This window comes from Pithys albifrons, chromosome 19, assembly GCF_047495875.1.
Source record: "Pithys albifrons albifrons isolate INPA30051 chromosome 19, PitAlb_v1, whole genome shotgun sequence".
In the NCBI taxonomy this organism is placed as follows: domain Eukaryota; kingdom Metazoa; phylum Chordata; class Aves; order Passeriformes; family Thamnophilidae; genus Pithys; species Pithys albifrons.
In genome coordinates, this window is record NC_092476.1 from 6,226,602 (window position 1) to 6,251,944 (window position 25,343).

At 52.7% G+C, this 25,343-nt stretch overlaps 2 protein-coding genes across 8 annotated transcripts; both read right to left on the bottom strand.

Moving 5' to 3' along the window:
* Positions 1–94: 94 nt before the first annotated feature.
* EPN3 (epsin 3) lies at positions 95–9,513 on the bottom strand. Of its 6 annotated transcripts, none has more exons than XM_071573766.1 (11): positions 9,228–9,513; positions 8,400–8,508; positions 5,972–6,627; positions 5,493–5,611; positions 3,839–3,919; positions 3,445–3,552; positions 3,245–3,329; positions 2,727–3,038; positions 1,754–1,855; positions 1,165–1,386; positions 95–1,048 (listed from the first exon to the last, which is right to left on the bottom strand). In XM_071573766.1, the coding sequence occupies exons 3-11, from the start codon at positions 6,540–6,542 to the stop codon at positions 729–731; spliced, it is 1,920 nt and encodes a 639-aa protein (XP_071429867.1). In that variant the 5' UTR covers positions 6,543–6,627; positions 8,400–8,508; positions 9,228–9,513; the 3' UTR covers positions 95–728. The 6 variants fall into 6 exon arrangements, with proteins under 6 accessions (XP_071429867.1, XP_071429868.1, XP_071429866.1 ...); XM_071573767.1 differs by lacking the exon at positions 9,228–9,513 and adding an exon at positions 9,038–9,194; XM_071573765.1 differs by lacking the exon at positions 8,400–8,508.
* A 3,282-nt stretch (positions 9,514–12,795) lies between these two features.
* MYCBPAP (MYCBP associated protein) lies at positions 12,796–25,280 on the bottom strand. Of its 2 annotated transcripts, XM_071573471.1 has the most exons (19): positions 24,617–25,280; positions 23,859–23,995; positions 22,795–22,942; positions 22,590–22,693; positions 21,929–22,103; positions 21,490–21,605; positions 20,669–20,819; positions 20,367–20,482; positions 19,612–19,712; positions 18,880–18,991; positions 18,347–18,536; positions 17,676–17,863; positions 16,964–17,110; positions 16,534–16,818; positions 15,607–15,728; positions 14,746–14,861; positions 14,119–14,240; positions 13,694–13,930; positions 12,796–13,205 (listed from the first exon to the last, which is right to left on the bottom strand). In XM_071573471.1, exons 1-19 carry the CDS (start codon positions 25,182–25,184, stop codon positions 13,140–13,142), a joined length of 3,201 nt encoding a protein of 1,066 aa, XP_071429572.1. In that variant the 5' UTR covers positions 25,185–25,280; the 3' UTR covers positions 12,796–13,139. The 2 variants fall into 2 exon arrangements, 1 of the variants encoding a protein (XP_071429572.1); XR_011699383.1 differs by lacking the exons at positions 12,796–13,205; positions 13,694–13,930; positions 14,119–14,240 and having other exon boundaries at positions 14,776–14,861; positions 15,607–15,708.
* Between the last annotated feature and the right edge of the window lie 63 nt (positions 25,281–25,343).

Here is a 25,343-nt window from a genome sequence, read left to right on the forward strand (position 1 = left end):
GCCCCCAGAGCCGCCCCCGCTCCCCTTCCCGGTTCCCGATCCCGGTTCCCGATCCCGGTGTCCCGGTCCCGTCCCCAGAGCCGCAGCCGCACGCCGTGTCGCTCAGCGCAGTTTATTGTCGCACGGGCACTCGCTGCCGCCGCGCCCAAGCCCCGGCGCTCCCCGGCCCCGGAGCGACGCCCAGCAACGGGAGGGGAGGGGCGGCGGCGGGGACCGGGGGGAGCAGCCAAGGGAGCGCGAACCACGCGGGGTGGGAGGACCCCCAGCTGCCTCCCCCCGGCCCCGCGCTGCCCGCAGCTCCCCGCAAAGCCCCCCGCGCCGCGGGTCCATCCAGCAGCCGGACCCCCGCGCAGCCGCCCGACCCCACTGCAGCGGAGCCCCCGCACCACAGCCCTTGGCGGGGGCTCCGCCGTGGCCCCCTCGCCGGGAAAGGGGGTCCCTTCCTGTCCGTCAAGCACCGGGGCTCATGCTGGCTGCCCCCCAGCCAGCCCCACCGCAGCCCCCCGCACTGGCCCTCGCAGGGGAAGTGGGTCCCCTGTCGCCCATCAAGCACGGGGGCTCATGCTGGCTGCCCCCCGCGGCGGGCACGGGGACGGGGCTGGGCTGGGGGGCACCCTCCCGTGCAGCTTTAGCGAACCGCTGCCCCCCCCCACAAGTCTCGGCGGGAGGAAGGTTGGGGGGGACTGTAACAGCCAGGGAAGGAGCGAGAGTCCACATGTCCAAAGGGTTCAGAGGAAGGGGTTGAGCCCCCCGGGCGCGGACGGCGGGGCCGGGGGGCCGCTCAGCGGCAGTAAAGGCTGCGGCAAAGTGCCGGGGAGTTCAGGAAAGGTGCCAGCCTGCGGGAAGGCACTGGCGGAGGCGGGGAGGGCGGCGGTGGCGGCGGGGACGCTGCTGAGGGGCATCGGCAGGGACGCGCTGTAGGTCATGGAGTTGGCGGGGTGGCCGGCGGGCAGCCCGGGCACCGGCGAGCTGGTCCGCATCTGGTTCAGCGTCGGCTTGGGCTGCTCAGAGAGGCTGAAGGGGTTGGTTGGGGATGGTGTGCTCAGACCTGGCAGGGGTAAGATGACATCAGGGGCAGTCAGGTCTTCTCCTCCTCCTCTTCCTTCCCAAAACAACCCCTGCCCAGACCAGGGAAAACCCTGGCTGGCAGCCCTCGGTACCTACCGGAGAGAAAGGGGTTGCGGGTCTTGGAAGCCGGTGTAGGTGCGACCAGGGAGTCCAGGTTGACCAGGGAGGAGGCGGCGGGGCCGAGGAAAGCCTCGGGGGTTTTACAGTCCTTCCGCTCCTTGCCAGATTCGGGCAGGGAGTCAGCCAGGTTGGTGAGGTCGAAGCTCTTTGCCCCATCCTGCCTGGTGCTGGGGAACAGGTCGCCAAAGGGGTCCGGCTCTGGGATGGAGGGAGGGGAGAGGGGCCACGTGAGCCAGCTGGGAGACACTGAGCATGATGGCATCCCCCGTGTCACCGCACGGGGTGGCTGATGGCACATCTCACCCCAGGTCACAGCTCAGTGTGGTGGGCTGAGCCTGCAGCATGGCCTGCCCACGTGTCCCCTGAGACACCGTGGGAGCTGGCAGGGCTGGGGACACGGGTACACGCAGGGACCAGAGCTGCTCTCTCGCCTATGCGGGAGCCCAAGCCCAAGTTTGCAGATGGGAACAAGCTTTGGCCACGCTGCCCAGCCAGCCCTGGAGCTGCCTCCCTGCCACGGGCAGGGACAGGTCACTGTCCCCACCTGCCCACTCCCAGCTCTTACCCACGGGGCTGCTGGACTTGGCCGAGGAGGGTGGCTGCGAGGGCTCCTGCTCCGGTGGCTCAGGTGGCTTTGCAAACGGGTCGAAAGCGTTCCCCCCTGGAGCTGGGGGGGAAGAGGGGACACTCAAGGAGGGGAGCAAGCAGGGAAGTGGGAGGCAGGAGATGTATGGGCAGGAGAGAGACAGGGGTGGCTGCCTGCAAGGAGACAGAGAAGAGGGGGTGCAGTGGAGAGGCGTGGGGTTGGGGGTCAGGAATGTGCACTGGGGAAGGCTCAGATAAGCCAGACCATGGGGTTATTGCAGACCAAGGCACCCCCACTGCTGACAGCCATCCCCCCACAGCAGGCAGGTCCCATTTCCAGCACCAAAAGGCAGAGGGGACAGGTCTGCAGGAATGCTTTAGCAACCAGCACTGGTCCCCAGAGCGGGTTCTGTGCCCCTCACCAGGGACCAAAGCTGGGGGCAGGACACACAGGAGTTGCACAGGACTGGAGGAAGCACCAAGGAGGGACTGAGAGTGGCACTGAGCTCCGAAACACAGGCTGCTCCTACAACTGCTTCCCCCTCTGCAACGTGGCACCTGCGACCAGCAACCGTCCTGTCTGGTCCTGGCATGGTGTACAGTGGTTTGGGGTGAGCAAACAGGTATCACCAACAGGACACACCATCAACCTGCTGCTGGAGTGGTGTGGTGGCTGCCATCCGCTCCCACGGGAGGGCTCCATTAACTGCTGTGTTAATTAAAACAGCCTATACTGTGCAGAGATAAAGCCTAAAAGTTCCTTGAAGTCTTCAGGATGCTGAGGGGTGAGAAGAGGTCCTGCTGCAGGGCAGGAGAGCGGGCAGGGGGTGTTTGGGGAGCTGGCTGCAGGAGGATGGGGGCAGAACGCCGAGATGCCCACTTGCAGGAGGATAGCGACGCTCAGGGCTGTCCACAATCCCCAGCAAAGCCAGAAGGTCCATCAAGCCTCTTACCAGCGTTCGGAGGTTGCTCGGGCACAGCAGCCCAAGGGTCAGGAGCTGGCGTAGAACTGGAGCCCTGAGGGGCTGGGGGTGATGCTGTCCCCCAGGGGTCTGCAGGAGGGAAGCCAGAAGACACAGGCGCCTTCCCCCAAGGGTCGGAGGCTGCAGTGGTGTTGGGGGTAAAATCCCAGGGGCCGGCAGAGGTTTGCTGGGCTGAGGTGCTTGCCTGGGAGAGGGGCTCCCCACTGGTGTCTGGGACCGGTACCCAGGGGTCTGCTGCACCGGCCCAGGCAGAGGCCACCGATTCCACTTTGGGTTTCATATCTGGAAGAAGAAGGGAAGCTGTGGGAGAGGGGAACAGCGCATGGCACAGAGGGATGCTGAGTGGCAGGGATGTGCCCTATGTGCATATAACAGAGGAGAAGCCAGAGGCCCTTAGTGTTGAGGTTCTGGGGATTGGGGAAGGACAGAGGCAAGGGAGAGGTTTCTGTCACTGTCCCAAATTCTGGCAGTCTGCGAGTTGCCCTCACCTGGTATATCCCATGGGTCAGCAGATGTGTGGCTGGAGGGTGCTGGTGCCGGCCCAAATATATCTGCCAACTCCAGGATAGAGGACTGCAAACAGAAAGGGAATAAAGAGGTGAGAGAAGCCAAAGGCAGACCTGTGGGATCACCCTGGAGCCAATAGCTGGCTGTGTGGTCATCCATCATCCAGACTCCAATGCTGTACCTGGCTTTTCTTCATCTTATCTTCTTCCTGCTCTTCCTCTCTGCCCTGGGCAGTCTCCTCCACGGCTCTCTGCTGCAGGGAGTTCTCCCCTTGCCAAGTCCTCACCTCCTGTGGGGAAAAGGGATGGGGTCTTTGAGCTCAGCAACCCTGCAGCCAGCACCTTCTCCAGAAGACAGACTCAGCACAGGAGCTGCCACCACATCCCCGAAAAGTCCCAGCATCTGAGCAGACAACTTGTCCAGGGCTGAGCCCACCAGAAGAGCACTCAGCAGACAGCCCAGAGCAGGGAAAGCAAAGCAGACACCGGAGCAAAGTGGTGTTTTGGGGTCCAGCGCCCCAGAGAGAAGCCCAAGTGCAAGGAGAGTGGAGCGCCAGGACTGCAGGACACAGGTACCTTCTCATGCTCCTCTTTGCTCAGCGCGAGCGCGAGCTGCAATTGCCTTTCTTCATCTGTACTGGAAATTGGAAGTGGCTTCTGCCAATAGAGGAAATTGCATGACATTTCAGCTTGCCCTCAACTCGCAGGACTGCTCAGAGGTCCCTGTCCTTGCCACCGCCTCTCCTGCGGCCCCGTGTCCACCTGCACAACATCTGTGTCCAGCCAGCCAGCCTTGCCTGTGGACCCCCAGCCCAGTGTCCCTATGCTCTCTAACCAGATCCTGCTCTGGCTCCCTGTGGCCCCTGCCCAACTCTTTCCCTGACCCCATTACCTCCCTCTGCACTGAGGCTGGGATGACCCTAAATTAGGCAGCCAGAATCTCCCCTGGGAGGTTTTCAGGGACCCTGACGAAGTCTGTGTAGGAGAGGGAATTAGGCAACCCCTTGCCCCAGCAGCCTGTCAGGGAGAGGAATTTGTGACATTGACCAGTTTCAGTTTGAGGATCCTGTCCAGACCTGCACACAGACCTGAGGCAGACTTTGGGGAGAGGCTGTCCGTGGTGGCCCTGATCACCACCCTGTGACACTTTTCTGGCAGCGTGGGACACACTGGGGTTAAGAATGGGGACCCTGGTGGGGGTATGCACGTGTGTACATGCATGCACACACATGCACACATGTGCACAGCCCAGATGGACTCCAACAGGCAACGTTTTCCAGAGTGTGTTCCTACAGTGCTCATCGCAGCAGCATGAGGAAGCTATAAATATTCCAATTTCAGGACAAAGATAGGAATATACGCCCTGCTCCATCTCCAAAAGAGCCTCCATTGGGCAGGGAAGACAGGCAGCAGCAAGCACTGTCTCTGGAGCATGTCCCCTGCCTGGCAGCACTGAGCTTCTAGTGCTGGGTGCCAGCTCCAGGGGATGTCCCTATGTCCTTCTGACTTTGTGTGCCAGCAGTACCCACAGGCTCCATGTGGGCCATGTCAGGCAGTGGCAATCCCAGCCAATGTGCAAATAATTTGACCCTGGTCGAAGAGGGGCTGTGGGCAGCAGATAGGAGAGGGGACAGTCTGGGGTGATTTCATGCTGGGGACAGCAGCTCACTTGCTGCCTGCAGCCCTGCTTGGCTCCTCCTGGGCTTGCTTCTCAATGCTCCATCTATCCCAGTGTGAAAGGACCAGACAGTGGGACCAAGCTCCCAGCCCCGTGCACAGCCACAGGGTTGCTGCTGGCCCCACATCCACCACAGAAACCACTGGGCAAGACTTTGCCTCCTAAAACATCCATGGGAAGGCAAGAGAAATGGGTGAGCTTAGACTAAAATTCCTTGGCAAAAGAGGGCAGCCAGGTGGAGGGCATTTGTGGCAAATCCAGAAGACTCCCCAAGCTCACCCTGGGGTCTGGGAGGCTGAACAAGTCCCATCCTGGCGCTGTCCTCTCTGGTATGAGGACAGGAAGCAGGAGCAGCCCATGCCTCCACCTGGCCGCTGGTGATTTTGAATGTCAGGCACCACACGAGCAGTCTGGTGCAGTTGCAGGTGCTTGTAGCAGCCTTGGACAGCCCCCATAATCCTTCTTCCTCCCAGGGAACTGACACACTGCACCCATACATAGGCAAGGTGCAGGGAGATGCCTTATGCCCCAGGACAGGCAGGACTATCCTACCTTCTCTGCCTCCTCCCGACTCATGGCCAGCGCCAGCTGCAGCTGCAGCTCCTCCTCGCCCGTTGTCTGGGGCCGTGCTTGCTCCAGGTCAGAGGCAAAACGTGGGGATGAAGATGATGCTGGGAGATAAAAGAGGAAGGGGGAGTGACATCAGGACTGGGGTATTTTGGGGAGCACATCAGCCTCCTCCAGGCCCCCATCCCAATACCCAGCTTCCCCAGGGGACGTAGCACTGCATTAGAGCTCCTGACCACAAAGAAGCCATGGGTTTACAACTGGAGGCATCACCAGCTGCCACTGCTGCTGGGGTTCACCACAGAGCCAAATCTCTGCTCCATGGTGCAGCATGGAGATGGGCTTCACCACCACCACCACCACCCTGAAAGGTGGAGGAGAGCGATGGGCACCAAGCAGGCACAAACCAAACACAACTCCTGCCTCCACTAAGAGAGCATGAGCGAGCCACCAGCAACACTCACAGTTGAAGGAGGAGGGGGAGCCCCGTGCCCGGCCGTAGTCCTCGCCGTAGGGTGATGCCCGGCGGCCGTAGGCGACCTGGTGGCTTCCGCTGCCCATGCCCTCCAGGGCCATGCGCTCCTTGGTCTGCAGTGCATGCGCCCGCTCCTGCTTCAGCCGCTCTTCATCCTTCAGCAGCGCCATCACCTGCTTCACCTTCTCCCGTATGTTGATGCCTTGGTCCTTGCCATCGCGGTCCACATACTGGAAGTCCTTCAGCGTCTGGATGGTGTAGAGGTTCTCCCGGCACTGGTGGGTCACCTTCTCAGAGCCAGTTTTGATGAGGTAGTCCAGGAGGGTGAGGGCTTTGTAGACGTGACGCCAGTTCTTGCCGCTGTCATTCAGCCGCCGCCAGATCATGCCCATGACCTCGGCAAAGGCAACCGTGTTGAAGGTGAGGTCGGCGATCTCTGACATCAGGGAGCTGGGGGGTCCCCAGGGATCATTGGAGGTGGCCTCCCGCACCTTGATCTCTGCCTCTGAGTAGTTGTGCACGATGTTCTTCACCTGCCGGCGCAGCGCTGAGGTTGTCATGGCTGTGTTGTGCCTGAAACCTGCCCGTGGCAGGCAGGAACGGTGCAGAAGGAATGAGTGATCACGGCCACAGCCTCACCAGCACCTGCAGTGGGAAACAGTGACACAGAGACCTCAGCATTGCCTCAGCCACGGAGATCCATCCCCAGAGCCCTCAACTAGCACCGGGAACACTTCTCAGTGTGGATGCACTCATCATGGGGACATCACCCTGTGGGGCTGCCACTGCCCGCTGACCTAAAGATACACACAATGCTCACAGGGAAAAACATCTCACAGCAAGTGACACCCAGCACTGCAGAGCCAGCAGAAGGTTTGACTGGATTCAGCAGCATTTGGAGAATTTACCCAGCACTTCTCCTTCTAAAAGTAACCATCTGAAAATGGCAGTTCCCTCCTCCAGATCCCAGCTGCCTCAGCCCCACCATCCCAGCAAAGCTGGTTTCAGACCCTCACAGCCCTTGCACCAGCCAGGGGCTTCCCTGTGCCCCCAGATGCACTACCTGCAGCTGCACACAGCCCTGCTTGTCCCAGTCATCACCCCAAGGCTTTCAGTGCCGCCGAAAATGCATCGTGCGAACACAAAACCCTGCTGTGAGTCAGAGCCTGTCGCGACTCACTCAGCTGGCAGCTGATCAGCTGGGTTTTCCCAGCAGATTTGATAATTTTGCTCCTGCAAGAGGCTGGCGAATTCAGGGTGCTAACAGCCAGTGCCAGAGCAGCAAACAGGATGGATAATGCAATGCCCCTCTGCCCAAACCCCCGAGCTGTCTGAGCCTCCTCTGTGCCCAGACACAGCCAGAGGGGCTGCTGGGGCTGCAGTGGCTGGCATGGCTGGGAGCTGCCCTGATAACTCCCTGCGGGCAATGCCTGTCCTTGGGATGCACTGCACTGACACGGATGCAGTGATGTGGGGCATTCTGAACCCGTCGCCACCTGAGCCCATCGCAACCCTGTCCCCTGCTCCATGATGGCCCTAAATCCTCACCTTCTCCCTGCACCACAGGAAGACACTGTTTACCATCATTTTGTTTGGGGGCCAAGCCAAGGCAGAAGCAGAGGCTGCCTGGAGCTGCCTTTCCCTCGGCAGGGCCGCAACGCAGGGCCTGGGAGCCAGGCTGCTCCCAGAGCCCCCACTGCGGCTGCGACAAAACTCACTGGCAATTCTTCCCCCACCCAAGATAATGCCTGCATGCAGAGGAATATCTCCCCCACACAGCAGTGTCTGCAGACAGTGATTATGGGTGTCCACCCCACCACCCACCTCAGGTGCTGGGGCCTCCCTGGACCTCAGCTGTCGCGCCATGTCCAGCCCTGCCTGGCTCCGGACAGTGCTCCCTCCTGCCAGAGCTGGGCTGAGGCCATGCTCATGTACCCACGAGCCACAAACGGCACCCACCACACTCCCATGCAACCTGTGCGACCAGTCCAGCATCTCCTGCTCCTGTGGGCCAGCAGCCAGGAGCCTCACGGCTCCACCAGCAACGTCTCCCGTGAGTCAGAGAGGAGCCTGGCACCGCCACACTCACGGGCGGACAAAGTTTCTCTCGAGATGGTTCCCTGCATTGATTCCCTTTCGCAATATAACCCATCAGCGCGGCCTTTGGATCCTGCCGGGAGAGCCCAGGGTGCAGATGGCTGTGCCACTGCCTGCCTGGCACGGAAACACCTTCGGGACAAGGGGAGCAAAGCATTAAAGTCCTCCAGGACTTGGCTGCATGCTCTGCTTTCCACCAACACCCAGGTGGAGATAAAGACACGTTTTTCAAAGGTGCCACCAGCTTGGAAGGAATCAGCAAACACCAGCACTCCAAGGAGGAGGAGGCAAGATGATTCCTCCTGCCTCCTACAGGTTACCTGGCAGGAAAAGCCCCAGGTCCAGCGTGATGGGCTCCTGGCACTGTTCATCCAGGCCAGAGACCTGATCCCAGCTGGCCTTTGCCCACTATGAGATGGCCTGGGAAGTCTGAATGGGAAGAGATGGGAAGTATGAGCTGGGGCAGAGATGAGAGCAACGTAATCAGGGCTGGAGCTGCCTACAGGGTTAAGAGCTGTGGGTTTATCTAACACAATATCCCCCGTACCCCACACCGGAATATAAAGGGAGTGAAACAGAAGCTGTGCGGGAGATAAGGCAGCAGCACCCGGCAGCTCATATGGAATTACTGCAGTGACCTTGAGCAAAAGGCGGCCAGGTGGGAGAAGGACACACGGCTGCGGGGCCAGGTCCCCATCGTCCGCGGCCCGGCGCGGGGGACTGCGGGGGCGACGCGGGGAGGCGCGGGGGGCGAGGAGGAACGGCGAGGAGGGGGACAGGGAGGGCTGCGGGGGCTGCAGCGGGGTCCGACAAGAGAAGGGGGGCCCTGAGGGGGATTACAGCTCCATCCCTGATCAGGTGCAGGGCTGGGAGGAGCAGCGTCCGCCATGGGTGAGGGGGGGGGAGCGGCAGGGAACAGCTCCCGCAGAGCCCTCGGCCGCGCCGCCGGTTCCCGCACCCGTCCGGATCCCGCTCCCGCATCCACCGCGGAGCCCTGAGCCCGGCTCGGGAGGCGTCACGGCATCGAGCTGCCCGCCGGGGCCCGGCAACCCCCGCAGCCCGCGACGCTCCACCGTCCAGAACCTTCCTCCTCTTCCTCCTCCTCCTCCCCCTGCATCCCGGCTGCCAGGGGCGCACGGCCCCCTTACCTGCGCGGTGCCGCCGCCGGTGAGCGCGGGCTGGAGGCGGCCGCAGCCGCCCGCTCCTGCTGCGCGCCGCCGAGTTGCTGGGCTGGCTGGGCAGGTCCCGGCGGCAGGTCCCGGCTTAACCCCTTCGGTGCCGCCCGGGCACCAGCAGAGGCGCTCAGCCCCCCTCCCGGCCCCCCCCGGTGCGGTGCGGCGCAGCGCGGTGCGGTGCGGTACCGGCCGCGGGGGATGCGGCGCCGAGCCCCTGCCCCGCCGCATGCGGGAGGCGGGGATGCTGTAAATGCTCAGTCACTGCCCCTCGCTGGCAGGCAGCCAGGCGCTGCTCGCTGCTGCCTGCTCGCCTGCTTTTTTTTTTTTCCTCCCTCCTCCCCCCCTCTCCCATTATTTTTAGACAGAATCCACGTCCACGGGCGCGGAAGCGGCTGCGAGGGATGCCGACCCTCCCCACCACACAGCTCCCTCACTGCTACCCAAGGCCATGCTCGCAATTTGAGTTCTTTAAATTATTATTCTTTTTTTTGCTAGGATCTAAATTTGGAGCAGATTCTTCCCCTGCTCTGAACAGCTCCCAGAGCCTGGCTGGGGGGAGAGAGGGAGGCATCAGATGACATGACAAAATAAGTCATGTCTCTCGATCATTTCAATGCCACCCCCTCTCTCTCCCGGCCTCTGCCTTCCATTTTAATCACTGACAACCCTTCAAGTATTATGGATATATATAATCTTTTTAATATCACTGACATTTTCCATGATGGAAGGCATCTCGGGGGTGCTGAGACATTCGGCAGGGGGATCATGCCTTCCTGCTGATGCTCCTGCCACACAGAGCAGAGCTGAGATCTATCTTGCCTGAAGGTCCTGCCTTGGGTCCCAGGGGGAGGCCACGTTCCTCCAAGGGCTTTGCAGATCTGAGCAACCTGATGTTCCCAACAAGCTCTGGCTGTGCAGGCTGAATAAGCATCTAGTCTCTCTTCCAGATGCAGCCTGGGAGAAGAGCACATCCAGCATCCAAACCATCTCCAGATCAGCCCAGAAAACATCCCAGCTCAGGTGCTGGGAAGCATTTTTCATGGCAGCCCAAGATCCAGGCTTTCCTCTTCCTCCATTCCCAGTGCTCCTACTTCACTGTGTCAGATGGCAAGGCACACAGCTTGCCCTTCTTCAGGCAGTGATTTTTTGTTAGCAAAGTGAACCCCTCCATGCAGAAAACACCCTATGAGCTGTTTTCAAAGCTGTACTAACATGGGGTTTCTTTGCTGGGGCCCACAACATTGCCATGGGAAATGGGATCCAGCAAGGCACTGATTGCCCTCAGCCCAGAACCCCTCTGCCATTAAGAAGCCTCTGGAAATGCACTGTCACCTTCTGCTTGCAGCATTTTCCTAGAATTCCCCCTCTTCCCAGGCTCTCTGATGGTTGATGGTGTCTCTTCAGGCTCCTACTCACGTGATAGGTTTGGTATGCAACACCCAGGGCCAGGAAGGTCGCTCACCTTGGTTATTTAGCAAACACAGCACAAATTATTAACACTAATACAAATAATGCCCACATTTGGGAGAGAAGGAGGAGTACTCTCCTTGCCTGGCTGCAAGAGCTCGGCCTTGCAGGCTCATTCAGAGTACAGGGCTGACAGCATTGAGGGTCCCTGCACTAATGACAGAGCCCACATCTCACACCAGGGCTGTAAATGAGGGTACATATTTCTAAAGCTGTTCTGTGGAAGCCAGCTCTAACTGCAGTTCCTGTCATGTAACTTCCACAAATCAATGCAAAAGGGGAAAGAAAAAAAAAAAGCAGCTGGCTCAGAGAAAGCTGCAGCAGCCAGACAGCAGAGTATCACAGTTTTTGGCCCACACATCCCTTCCTGTGTGCTGCTTGTACCTTGTCTCCTGAGGACACTCTTGTCCAAGGCTGGAAGAGGCACTGGCAAGATTTATGACAAAAACTATGACAAAAAATAGACTATTCACAGGTTTGTTCTCCCTTGCAGAACTCTTGCTCCATCTGCCTGCCACCAGGCTCCTCCCCTGGAAGGGAAGGAGATGCCAGCACAGGACATTCTTCCATCGTATGTGACCGATGTAAAACTTCAATCTGCCTGGTGTTGAATTAACAGATTTTCATGTGGGTAGAGGAACACATGGAACCTGGTTTCCATAGGCTAGACTGGAGCCATAGATCTATGGAAGGGTTTGCCATTTGCCATCCCTTAATGTACAGCTACCAAATGGAAGGATTCCTGCCTCCAAGACAATCACGTTGCCTCTAGAACGTGCAGACTCCCTCTCATCTAGAAACAGATGGCTTGAGCAGTTTGAGTTGGGCAGATTCACAAGCAGATAATCATCTCCAGGGAGGCAGGAGCTATTGTCAGAGCCTGTGAGACACACCCCAACTTCAGGCCTTTTTCCTCCTAATTCTCAAAATATTGCTGAAATTCTCACTCCAGGAATGCTGAGCAGAGACATTCCCTTTGTGGGTCTGTGCCTGCTAAGCCAGAGGAGGCTCCTACTGCCACAAAAGCCAAAATGCTTCCGCACACTCCAGTAAGAGAAAACATCTCAAAACATGAGATGCCTCACCTGGCCAGCAATAAAAATAAACTGTGCTTTGCCATGGGACTGCAAGAAGCCAAGGGTAAGAATGTATCCTCCCCCCAAACAGCATAGGAGTTAAAATGAGAAAGCAAAAGACACCAGTTCTGCAGAGGGTACAGTTATTTCATGCTCTGTGCAGCTCCAGACGTGTCAGTGTGGCTGCCAAAGGACAGGAGCACGTGCCTGTGGCACACACGCCCGGTGCCACCGCGCAGTGACGTGCAGTTTGCAACAACAGTGCTCAGCACGGATATGCATCTGCTCCCTAAGAACTCCAGAGTAATCACAAATCTCAATTAATGATCTACACTGATGTCATTGCTCTACAGGGCCAAGGCCTTTCCAGGGAATGCTGTCCAGCTGCTTTGGCAGGAAGGTGGCACTTTATTGAGATGACCCAGGTCTTTAGATGTTGGGTCAAGACAGACCCCACACCCAGCTCACTCACGTTGGGAACCTGCTGCAACTGAAGCCCAGCATGCCACACTCAGGCCTGGGATGCCTCCATAAAAAGCCCCATTCCAGCTGTGATGCACAAGAAAACCCACATGGAAAGCAGTGATGAGCCCAAACACACAGGCAGATGGACAAACGGGAGGGGTGGCTCTAACATGAGGCCTTACCACGTTTATAGCACAAAATTCAGTCATTTAATTCAAGAGTGATTAGACTTGGAAGGAAACAAGTAAGAGCTGGCTCAGAATGGGGCATGGGTACCTTAAGCTGGATGAAAACAGAAGACAAGATCATCATAAGACAGAAATTCATGGGTGCAAAACCAGGTAGGGTAGCAAACCCCTTGGGATAGTCTTTACTGGAATACAGAATGCCTCAGAGAAGCCTGCTGTCAGCAAGTACCAAGGGAAGCATGGACAAGCAGCTGATGAAAAATGGGATGGATTTGTCTAAGTCACTTTCCTGGTACTGGTGCTCATGAGTACAAAAGGACACCCTGCTCACTCACCTGCTATCCAAGCATGATCAAGAAACAAGGAACATATCTCATGTTGACTGGCACTTTTAAATTCTTCTTTCTCAGAAGAAATGCCAATATTTTCTAGTCTTAACGTTTTCTGAGGCAGTGATATTTGCTGCCTTTTCTCTTCTTGGCAAGTGATTATCTGTAACAGTAGCAGATGATTTAGCAACAGTCTCACATCATAGCATGTCAGAAAAGAGTCAGCGCAGTGTTTGTAATCACTGAATCACTTCAGAAAGAAGAATCTCCACTCAGTCTGTGTAAATATGGTTATTTATTTTTTTTAAAGCAAGCCAATTTCTACATGCAAAGGGCTTCACTTTCCCTCTGCAGAGCAGGTTATTGCTTTAGATCCTCAAATAAAGACACCATTTCACTCACCATTGAATCCAGCAGCTTGTAAACCTGCAGCAGAAATTAACAGAAGACAGTTGCAGTGAAAACCCATGAAGAAACCCTGAGGATGAGACTGACAGAGATGGTTTTTCACACTGGAGTACATTATCATACAGGCACATACACAACCACACAGAAGTGTCAGCCTGCTAACAGAGCTCTAGTAATAACTTCTCTGGCTATGAAGTGTGTTTAACATTATCTGAGGTACAATTAATTCAGCTGATCCCTCAAGAGTCCACAAGCATGCTACAGACATCCCAGATAGAAGTCCCGCATGTGGCTATGTGATGGCTGGATTTCTGTTAACAGATTCCACACTAGAAGAAAGGACATCTTAATTTGGATGTCACACATACCTTCCTGCAGCATAAGGGACACGTCTGCCAGACTTCTGAGTTAAAAAAAAATGTTTACCTCTCCCTCCCTCTGAGCCTGAACGTAACAAGCAAAGAAGAAAACCAAGTAATAACAATACAACCTTTGATCAGACTCACTTCAATATAGAGTTTTTCCTGGTATGTTCTAAATGAAGCAGAGTCCACCTGCTCCTGAGGATGTTCTACTCCCTCCGTAGTTACAGCTTCCTCTTTCTCCTTCAGTGATGAAGTGGCAAATACCCACTCCTCATCTTTTACTTTTAGGGGCCCTGCTCCCTCTTTCACCTTCACTGATGAAGTGGAAGGTGTCTGCTTCTCATCTTTTCCTTTCTGCTTTCTGCTGCCTGAACGTTCCTAAACAGGAACAGACCAAGAAAAAAAGGGACATAGGTCAGAACACATCTCAGACTTGCACAATGCACCTCCCAAGAGCAGCACCTCTTCCACTAGGTTAGAAACCAGCTCAAACTCAGGACACACTATCTCAGAACAGACCACACTGTCTCCAGCACTCAGGGTTCACCAGGCATCCCAACACATACCACTTTCTCTTTCCCTGGTGTCGCTTTATTTTTTTTGCCTTCTTTATCCTTTTTCTCTTCTTTCTTAGTGGCTATTCTGTCTTCCTTTCCTCCTTTTTTTTCTCCTTGCTTTACTTCCTCTACTAAAGAAAGAATTTCAATTACCCAAAAGCATCCACACACCCAGAAAGGCCAGCCCACTGCACTAACGCAGTGGGAGTGTATTACTTTTGCAACATGTTTTCCTCTTTTTATTAATCGGAGCTGTACTGCACTGAAAAACAATACCTTGAAGAGTACTTTGTTTAAAAAAGGAATGAAGAGGTCTCAGATGTGTATCAGAACAAACCTGTAAGACAGCTAATAGTGAGGCAGTGTTTGCTGGGTCAGTCTGGGTGAAAACCTAGCTACACCTAGCTGAATTAAAAGACTTTATTGTGAGGTGAGGTGGCTTTTTTCTGATGCCAAACCATAGATCACAATTAGTATTGTGAGTGTCACACAATCTGCCATTTTTTTCTGATGCATTTTCTTATAAAAGCTTTGAGGGGGACCTGCTGAACTTGAAATTTCAGTTGAAATTCATCATGTTTTCTGGATTTTCAAAAGTCCATAGAAAGCAGCTGCCATGCTAAAACTACTATTTACCTGTTTCTTCTGAAACATCATCTACATAGGAATCCTTCTTAAGCAAGCCATACAGGGACCTCAGCCTCAGAGCGTGACTCACCAGATCATCAACTGCTCCACGCCACAGCTGGAGGCTGAGAAAAGGATCAGGGTCAGAAGGGAGACAGTGCAGCAACTGCCACCTCGTTTTAACCCTGTGCCCAGAAGTGAAGGCACTTTACAGCTGAGAGCTGCCCTGTGCCATGAAACCAACAAAACAGCACCCACTAAACATCTAAATGTCTAAATAAGTGTGGAGAGGGAAACTAAACTGCTTTCCTCATATTAGATCCCTCTGGGGTCTCAAAGGTTTGCAAATCAACAGGCTCACAGGGACCCATAATATATTACTGCAAAACTAGGTCTGCTCTTCAACATGACACACATTGGTAAATCAGCATTAACCTGCTCTGTGTTTACCAAGAGGAACCTGCATCCTTTTAATTTAGAAGCAACTAGAAGCTGTTGATATGTTTACAGTCTGAAAGCTTGAGAAAAGAACAGAGAGACTGTATGAGGGAGGAGACAGTTATCTGAGTAAAAGGGTACAGAAAATACCCAAAGGTCTCATAAATACAGACCAGAATAATCTTGCCAGAAATAATCTTGTACACCCTCCAAAATTACATACATTTAATATTCTAAACTTATCTCCAGAAAAAAATCCACAACATTTGGGTCCTAGACAGCTGCTACAATTAAGCTATAAAAAAGCAGAGTGTAAAGATGACTTCTAGACCTCGTATCTGCACTCTGAATCACAACACTTGCAACAGAGCTCGCTGAGGCTGTTGATCACATGGTATTTTCACAAGCTTTTTGTTTGCAAAGGTAACGCACCAGATTGGATACAGAAGGTCTGACTGAACTGGCCTCTGTTCAACACAAAGCTCCAGAGCTGCCTTATTGAGCTGGGTCAGTGCTTCTTCCTGCTGCTCCTCCCTGGGGATTGACATTATAGCCTGTGAGAGAAAACACACAGGGTGTGTGGAGCACTTCTCAGTCTTCATCCCCAGTCTGTGGGCCCTGAGCTTGATGGAGCACACCACGGCTCCCTTTATGGACACCAGCCTGAAACCAGGCTGCACTGGGCACTTTACACACAGATGTGGCTTCCTATACAGCTGGGATTTGGCCAAGGTACCCAAGATCTAGGGAACAACCCCAGATTCCCCCATCACACTGACAGAAGTCCCTTTGCAACTTCACAGGTGTGCTGAGGAACTGGGATTCTAGGGAGCTACAAGACTTCCAAGTAAAAGTTATAAAAGCAGCAGAGATTTCCAAGACAGCAGTACAGAAAAACTGCTGATAGAATCCAAACCACTCTTGCTTTAATCTAGGGAGGTCTGTACTTTATCCACAGGCTGTCATGAGTGCCCCCTTAGTTTTCTGATGAATAGGAAGACCTCTGCAAGGCAAGGAGCCCTTGGGGGAGCCACAGGAGGCTGTAAGACTAGCCTGCCCCCCGCATTCAGTGCTGGGATGACAGAAAGCTAACGGGGAAGAGCTTAAAATATCTATTATGTTGTCTGGTTCTCTTTTCTTCTTCACACAACAGCCCACAAAGTCTCTCTTGGGAATCTCTTTAAAAGACCACTGAGGGTGTGGTCAGCAGAGCCAACACACATCATAAATCGTCTCTAACTCCTGGCACATTGGCAGCAGGCCTTTGGGTGGGCTCACACTGGGGCAGGCTGGGCTGTTTGTAGGGAAATGAAAACACCATCAGTTTGTCACAGCATCACTGAGAACAGAGGTGACCACCTGTTTAAAGTCCTCGAGGGAAAGGTTCCATCCTGAGAGCCCTGTTTCTTCTTCCTCAATGCTCATCCTTTGCCTCGGAGCCCCCTCTATCAAGTTCTTCCCCCCTGGGAGATCCGTGGTGCTGCTCTGAGCAGAGGGAGGCTCCATGGTGCTCTCCTGGTACTCTGTGTCCTCTGCAGTGCTCCTCTGTCCCAAGGGCACTTTCTCCTTGAAGGCTGAAGGCACAGTCATGTGCTGTCTCCATAGTTTATGTAGCTGCTTTACCACTTCATGCTGATAATGAAACTGTGATAACAGGGAAAAAGACATGAGCTGTTCCTTCCCTCTTCAAACCCAACTCTTAAAGCCTCCATGGCAGACTCTGACAGATGCACCAGCCCCTTGGATCTGCCCTCCCTGTTATTGGAGCACATCAAATAGCAAACATCACCCCAGGATTCTTCCTGTGGAACAACTCTTCCTCGGTGACATAGGCATCCACAGGAGATGGGGTGCGCTGCGGGGTCCGAATTTGTTCAAGAAGTTCATCCAGACTGTCTTTGACTATAGCAGCACCTTCTTGAGCAGCCAGGTCACTCTGAGGCACCACAACAAGAACAACATGTGTGAGTCTCCATTCCACATACAAACACACAAACAAATTCCCTCCCACGCTAGTAACCACACGTATACATTATATAGGGTTACAAGGACAAGAATAACTGCAAACCCCACTGAGCACAGCAGTACTTCCAACAGCTTCTCAAATAAACCCTACAAATCCTCCCCCAAATTATGCTTTTCAAAGCGTAGTTTAATTTTCAATTTATACCTTAACTGCTGTCATAGTGTACAACACACAGTCCCAGCCCACTAAGTAACTTATGAAATTAATTACCAACAGAATATTCAGTTTTTAAAGGACCAGTGTGAACACTTTATGAGATACAGTCATGTCTTTAGTAACAACATTACAATAGACTGCAGAGTTCCTCATGCTATTTAGCAAATCTGCTGAAGTATATACAGACATTCTCTAAATCATCTCACTCTTAGCCCTAATTACACAGCAATAAAAATACCATGTAGTCCACTCCCACCCTTATCCTCTATTTGCATATAAAGTTCAAAGCTCACAGATACCCAGTCACATGCTTGGTTACCTCCAGTTTCTCTCTGAAGTCAGCCAATTTATCCTCATACACAGCAATTCCCCAAAGGGTCACCTGCAGCAGTGCTCCTCCTAATAACAGAGGATGTGTCCTAAATTCCCAGGGCTCACTGAAAATGCCTGCTCTCCTTGACTTGAAAAGAAAGGAAAACCTCCGAGTTTCTCCAGGCAAAATTACACCTGAAATAAAAGAGAAAATGCATCAGTCTGCAAGAAGCCACCTGGTTAATTTGACCCTTTTCCAACTCCACCCTGAGTGTCCTTATCTCTGTAGGAGATGCTGTCCCCATAGATTAGCTGGTTATCACACTTCATTCAGCTATTTTTCTCCTTCCAGATTGACTGGGGTCACCATGTTACTGAACTGGTGTTATTTTCACTGCATGCTCCTTCCACAGCAAGCTCAGTTCTCTCTCCAGCAGATGATGCTCCATTTGCCATCAGAAAATGATTCACTTCTCAACATTCCACCCATTTACACTCAGAGTAGGAGCAACCTCCTTTCCTTTAAGTTCCATGACAGGGATCTGCCTTGCACAGCTCTTTTGGGATGAGTCAGCTCTGACACCCAGGAGCTTCCTCAGGAGAATCATCCAGCAGTGCTGTGCCATTAGTCAGACTCTCAAATACCTGCTCTCTGGTTGAGGTACAAAGGTCTCATACCTGGTCTAGGATCAAAGTAAAAACACGGCATCCTCCATCCCTTGGTTTCTCTGGAGGGAATCTGGTGGGGAAGCCTCATCCAGTTGTACCAGATGGCAGCTGTGCCATCATTGCTCACCGTCAGGAAGCTTTCAGCCTCCTCACCAGCCAGAGTCTCAAAGGTGAGCCGGGCGGCAATGCCAATTTCCTTCTACAAGGAAGAGAAAAAGATAACAATTTCTACTCTATCTGGCAAGATTTATCCAGCATGAAGTCACAGCTCAAATAAGGGGTTGAGCCTTGGTAGGAGAACTTGTAAGGCAAGTCCAGTGAAGTGGCCATTATACAGAGAGAGCCTGGAAGTCTAAGCCTCACACCACAGCAAGAGCAACCCCTTCTGTCCCTAGATCTCTCCAGAGCAAACATAGGAATACTCTATTATGTTCAGAATAAATCCCCCATTCTGTGGCCTGGGAGTGACACTCATTGTACAGCTGTGGCTTGGGAACTCGAACAGGCTTAGCTTGACTAAACAATTAAAATTTCAAAATTACCCTGCGAGAAGTGATGCCCTTGATCCAACGAGCAGGCTGGCCACAGAAAACTAAAGATAGATGCTTCTCTTCTTCTGGAACCACATTGCAGGAGTCACTTACAGGGTCACAGCTAAAGAAAACAAGAGCCAGCATTTTCATGGACTGAAATTCACTTTCAGAGAGGGAAGAACCAGGGGTGATTTAGAAGACCCTATGAGAAATAATCCCAACTAATGCTTTTCCATGCACTCATCTCCTTAAGGACAGCGCCCTGCAGATGTGGTGAACTCCAGCCAGTGACATGTCACTGTCAAGAAGGACAGAACAGCCAGAATATTAAAGAATGAGACCTGCCTGAGGTACATGACTGAAAAAGAAGGAGAGGCCCCCAGGTTGTGCCTGTTACAAATGGACAGGGCAGCAAAAAAAAAACCTGGCAAAGTAATGATGGAAGGCTGGAAAAAGACAACCAAATGGGGGTAATTGAGAGCAGAATCCCCATGCTGCCTCATGTAAGCTCTGGAGCCACACAGGAAGTGCCTCAAAAAGTTTTTCTACAATTCTTGCTCCTGAAGACACAAGGCCTCAAGGCACAAAGATTCTTAAATCGGGTAATTATACTAAAATATGCCTTTTATTGTGCCCTACTGGAGGTTCCTCTCCATTCTAGCTAAGAATAGCTAAAGATACCCTTATAGACTGGGGGTATACATCCAAAACTTTTTATTTCTGCCACAAAGTAACACTTACAGGGATTCAATCTCTTCAGAAGCAGCAGAACGTGGAGAAGCCTCTGCTGAGACAGATGTGAATGGGTGCCCTTTGCCAATCACCTCCAATCCTTCCAGATCCTGGACATACACAAAAATGACCAACTCACAATTTCTCTTTTTATATAGGAAGTAGAATATAACACCAGACAAATGCACCAACTCAGTCAAGTAAAGTGAAGCTATCTTGCTCCTGCAGTGGTTTTTAGAGGTATCCAAAGAATGTTCAAGAAGTAATTCTGAGTTTTCAAAAAATCCTAGATGACTGCATTCCCCACTACAAATGACACATGAATGGGGAAAGCCTCCTTCACACAGGATTCTAATCTCCAGAGAGAGGTTTCAAACAGAAAAAAGTGAAGTTTGTTCTGGTTTTAGGAGGGGGGACCACTTGTCTTCAGATTATTGCAGATGTGTGTCTTCCACATGGGTAAAGGTGTCTTCCCTTTGCCCTGGGGCACTAAATCAAAGTCCTGCACCACCGCTTGGTGGGTTTTTTCATTGCCTAGATCTCAAAAGCTGCATGCTGATGGTATGGGGTCCTATTCTGAAGCCAGACAACACTTTCAAGGATGAGGCCCTTTGGAAATGCTGGAACTTCCAAGAAAAGTACTGTGGGGCTAAGTTTGTCTCCTAATGCTTTTTCAGATCCAGGTCTTGGTAATTTTATGTTACTCTACAGCACCTGGCAAGAGACAAGAGACACAAAGAATGTCCCTGCTCCTCTGGTCTTACCGGCTTATAAAAACCCAGCTCGTCTAGGATAGATTTTAGCTCCTGCCGCCGATGTTTCAGGAAAAGACTCTTATCCCAGGTTAGATGGCAAGGAATCTTCGTTGGGGGCTTCAGAGCTGTGGAAATACCCATATAAGAGCTCACATTCTACATACCCACATGGCTCTTAAATTTCACTCTCTGGCAAACTTTGACCTTGTGGTGTTTTAAAGAGGAAGCTCAACAGATGACTGGAAAGTAGCTGCTTCTTTCACACTTGTGCCCCATTTCTGTGGAATCTCCTCTCTGCAGTGTTCCCTTACTTGTTTCCTTCTGGACAGTGCGGGGTTTCCCCACATGAGTGATTGGCTCTCGGTCCCCACGTTCTGTCCGAGTCAGTGTCAGCGTCAGGCCAGTGAGTTCATCTCCAATATGCTCAGGCTGGCTCCAGAACTCGCTTCCTACTCGGAATCCCTGGGATGGAAAGCAAAGCTCCCGCTGATAGAGTTGTACAGCTGTCTGATTTTCAATAGCACTAGAAGCTAAAAAGAAATCTCACCCTGGCTATAGAACATTATAAAAAGTCTATGAATTATCCCTCTCTGCAGAGAAGCCAAAATCTCTATTAGGTGCTGTCAAAGACAATAGAACTTTCTTCTGCCTTCTATGTGAAGGTTGAACGATATCAAAATAAAGCCTCAGATAAATGCAAATTCTTTGATAGAGCTATAAATGTAAAAAAATATTTTAACACAGGATACTCCCATAATCCTTGTGCCTTACCCATATCCTTTTCTCTATGGCAATCACTAAAATCCAAGCCTGAATCGATCAGCTATTTCTGCCCTTGGAACAGCAGTTGTGACATGTCCCCATGTCACTTCCCAGGGCACAACAGTCTTTGGTGAGAGTCAAGAAATGACACTTGCACAGCACCACTTTCCTCTGACTAGTACGGATAGCACAGTTCATGTTTTTATTCTGAAAGTCCCTGAAAGCTTTGCTCGCACACCAGGCTGAAGGACTTTGAGTAGCTTTGATAAGTACCTACTGACAGCTCTTCAGGACGTTACTCATAACAGCAGTGTCTGTGTTGGGTCACAAGAACAGGGCAATCAGGGCATAGAGGAAGTGGGGCTCTCACCTTCCCACGATGGAGGTAGGGAAGACTGCGGTCAATGAGGTCACATTCTTCCACCACTTGCCTGTAATTCTCCGAGATGTTCATCATCAATTCATTCTCTGGCTTCTGAAGAATTTCTATAAAGAAGAAACATTGTATCATTGGTGCTGCACTTCTGGGCATACCCTTTGCCACTCATATTGTTCACCTCTAATGGACTTACAAGGTCCCTTGCCCAATCCACTGTCCTTCCCCCAGTCAGAGCCACCAGCTCACATTCCCACCAGATCCACAGCCACTAGCACAAGCAGTGTGGGAGCTCCGAGGACATGGAAGTAGACTGCAATGGCAGTAGGATTAACCCTGGCAGGTGATGGCCACTGCAGTTTGGTTGGTGACATCAAATTCCCCCACTGGCACACAGAATTTCACAGAATGAGGCCTCCTCAGCTTTTCTCACCTCCTAGGTGTTTCTCTTGCTTTTTCCTGATTGCCATATGATGGGTCCAGTTTTGAAGAGCTTTGTGCTCTGCTAGTTGGGCCCAATTAACCTTTTTCTTCTTCTCTCCTCCACGTTTCACTTTTAAAGCTGCTGCAGTAACATGTGGATGAGAAACCTCAATAGCATCTGCTATCTGATGAGAAAGGAAACATTAAATGAACCTCTCCATGCACACCAAAACAGGAACGGGAGAGGGCAGGAGAAAACAATTATTCAGATTGACTGTACTTTTACATGAGCACTCTGAAAGGAACAAAACCAGGGCAGTAGGAACACACTCAGAAACAACGGAAGGATTTATCTGAGTAATTACACTCCAGCAATGGCAGTGCTGCAAGACCAGCTCTTCCTGACGCCAACAGCAGAGCACAGAGGGAAGAAGAAGCCTGTGTAATTGTTCTCTCCATGACCTGGTCCTGCACACAGCACTCCAAAACCTGCTGGTGCAGTTTCTCTGAAGGCAAACCCTTCTCAGAGTGTGACGAGGCTGGGAAAACCACACCTCAGGCCTGACCTGCTCCTGATAGGTGCTGGAAAGCATCGAAAGGTACTGCTGGCACCACACTCCACCTCTGGAAAAGGGCCACACAGCAGCATTTTCCTAACTTTACAAACCAACCTGAGTGCTTCTTCTGGCCTGGGCTTCCATCCTGAACTCCTGCAGACTTCCCAAAATGTGGTGAGGGAGGATCTCTTCATGGTCATCAGCAAATTCTTTTGGTCCTACAACATACACACAAAAATACCCAATCCCAGAGCCACGTCACTAAAGTTTGGCTCAGCAAACACAAAACCCAGAGATAAGATTTGAATTTGAACCTTACCAGGAAAAGTCAGTGGTTCCCTGGGTGCCCTGGGAGAAGCAGGATGTGCTACAAGATGTGTCACCTCCTTGGGTTGGTATTTTCGAACGAGGTAATTCTTCCTAACTGGAACTCTCCCGGCATCATGGGCAAGGCGTGGAGCATGAAGCTTCAGGAAGTAAACAGTCACAGTGCAGTTAGGTACACACTGACTCACCTTTATTCCATCTGATCCTTTTAGGATGTGCAGAGGTCATATCAGTACAGTTCCTGTGAGAGTCCTGTGAGTTCTGGAGAGGCACTTTTCACAAGGGCATGGAGTGACCTGAGAAGGGGGAATGGATTAAAACTAAAAAGGGTAGGTTTAGATCAGGTATTAGGAAAAAACTCTTCCCTGTGATGCTGGTGAGGGCCTAGCCCTGGTTGTCCAGAGAAGCTGTGCTGTCCCATCCCTGAAAGTCTCCAAGGCCAGACTGGATAGGGCTTGGAGCAACCTGGTCGAGTGGAAGGTGTCCCTGCCCATGGCAGGGAGTGGAATGAGATGATCTTTAAGGCCCTGCCAAGACAAACCGTGCCATGATTCTCTGATTCCTCCCTAGGAGGCATGTTATGCAGCTGCAGAGACACCAGCTCATTTGCTGTCTCATTCCTTCAGACTCTGGTTTATAACAGGGGCAGAGTAAGGAGAGTTTTAAATCACTTTCCCAAGAGATTCCTGCTGCTGTGTTACTGTCAAATACTTCCATTCACACACTGTGACCCAAGTTTTGGAAAGAAAGCCATGAAAGCTACTAAACAACTTACAGGTCTGAGGAGATCAGAAAGTTGGAGATGTTATTCTGAAGAGGCAGATGATTTATCCTTCCAGTTGGAAGTACTGTGTAAGGGCTGATAATCCTTTACTTTAGCAACTGAACCTAATGATGTGACATTTTATCATGACAAAGAGCACGAGAGACAAAATGGAATGAAAACTCAACTGCAGGCATGAGTTTTGCCTTAGGTAAATGGGCAGCACTCTCTGCTAAACGCACAGAGTGTCAGTTAAGGCAGCTGTTTCTACCCATAAAAATACTCATACATACTTTCTCCAGGTCCTCCACCTTAATGGCAAGTGCCTGGATATCCTCCCCTTGCAGAACATAAGGAACAGGCTCTGGCTCACGCTCAGGCTCTTCTGAAATTGTTGAACCTGGCTGTTCAAAGGTCTTTTCCTTCTTGCCTGAAAAACAGATGAAGAGATCTCCTCCTCAGTCTCCCAAGGGAAACACCATCTTCCTCTTTCAGCCTGGTTAATCATTTCCAGCTGAACTATGTTTCAAGTTTGGTTTCTTTAAGGTTGCACATAACAATTAAATTCAGCACCTCTTGTAATTGGAAAAATCTAACTCTGAGAAGCAGCAAGGACCAAAGTGGGTCAAGCAGGATGCAACTGTCTCACACATTACCATAGATGAGATAAATACAGATAAATAGAGCTCCCTGCAGGAGGAACAAAAAAATCCTGGGAAGTTTCCTGCTCCAGCTGCTAGTGAGAGGAAAGAGCTTCCCTGCACTCACTCAACCCAACAACCCGTTGGATGCTCAGAAGTTCCTGAATGGCAGAACAGCTCTGAAACAGCCAGACCCGGGCCGGGCTGCGCCGGGCCGAGGGGATCCTACGGGGGTCTGTTCCTCCCCTTAACCTACGCGCCCCTCCCACTGGCACCGGCTCCTCCTAAAAACAAACACAATTACAACAAAACGGGGATCACTGGGTGGGAAGGGGCTGTTTGTGGCGGCTCCACCCCCGGCTCGCTGAGGCCGCAGGCTCGGCCCGGCCGCGCCCTGCGCGGGGCTGTACCCGGGGGGATCCGGAGCTGGGACCGACTGCCCCGCTGCGACGCCATGTCCCGCCGACCCGTCAGGAGAGCAACAAGGACCGCGACAGCAACAGCAACTCGCAGTTCCCGACACGTCGCGACAGGTCGCGCGGCGACCGCCCCCTGCCGGGGCAACGCGGCACCGCCTCGCCTGCGCCCCCTGTCGGCACGCATGCGCAGTGCGGCCGCGGCACGGCAAGGGACACCGGGATACAGGGATGCACCGGGATACAGGGATGCACCGGGATACAGGGATGCACCGGGATACAGGGATGCACCGGGATACACCGGGACACACCGGAATATACAGGGATACACCAGGACACACCGGGATACCACGGGACACACTGGCATACCGGAATACAGGGATACACCAGGACAGACCAAGATGCCGGGATACAGGGATGCACTGGGACACCCTGGGATACCAGGATACACCGGGATACACCGAGACAGCGGCACATACCGGGAAATACCAAGATAACCCAGGACACCGGGACACATCGGGATACCAGGACACATGGGGATACAGGGATTGCACCAGGACATTGGAACACAGGGATACAGGGACACACTGGGACACCAGTGCTCCGGGCACTGGGACACCTGAGCACCAGGGACATCAGGGCTTTGGGACACCGGGGACATGGGAACTCTGGCCAGAGAGACACTGGGGCACCAGGGCTACGGGACATCAGGCACTAGGAC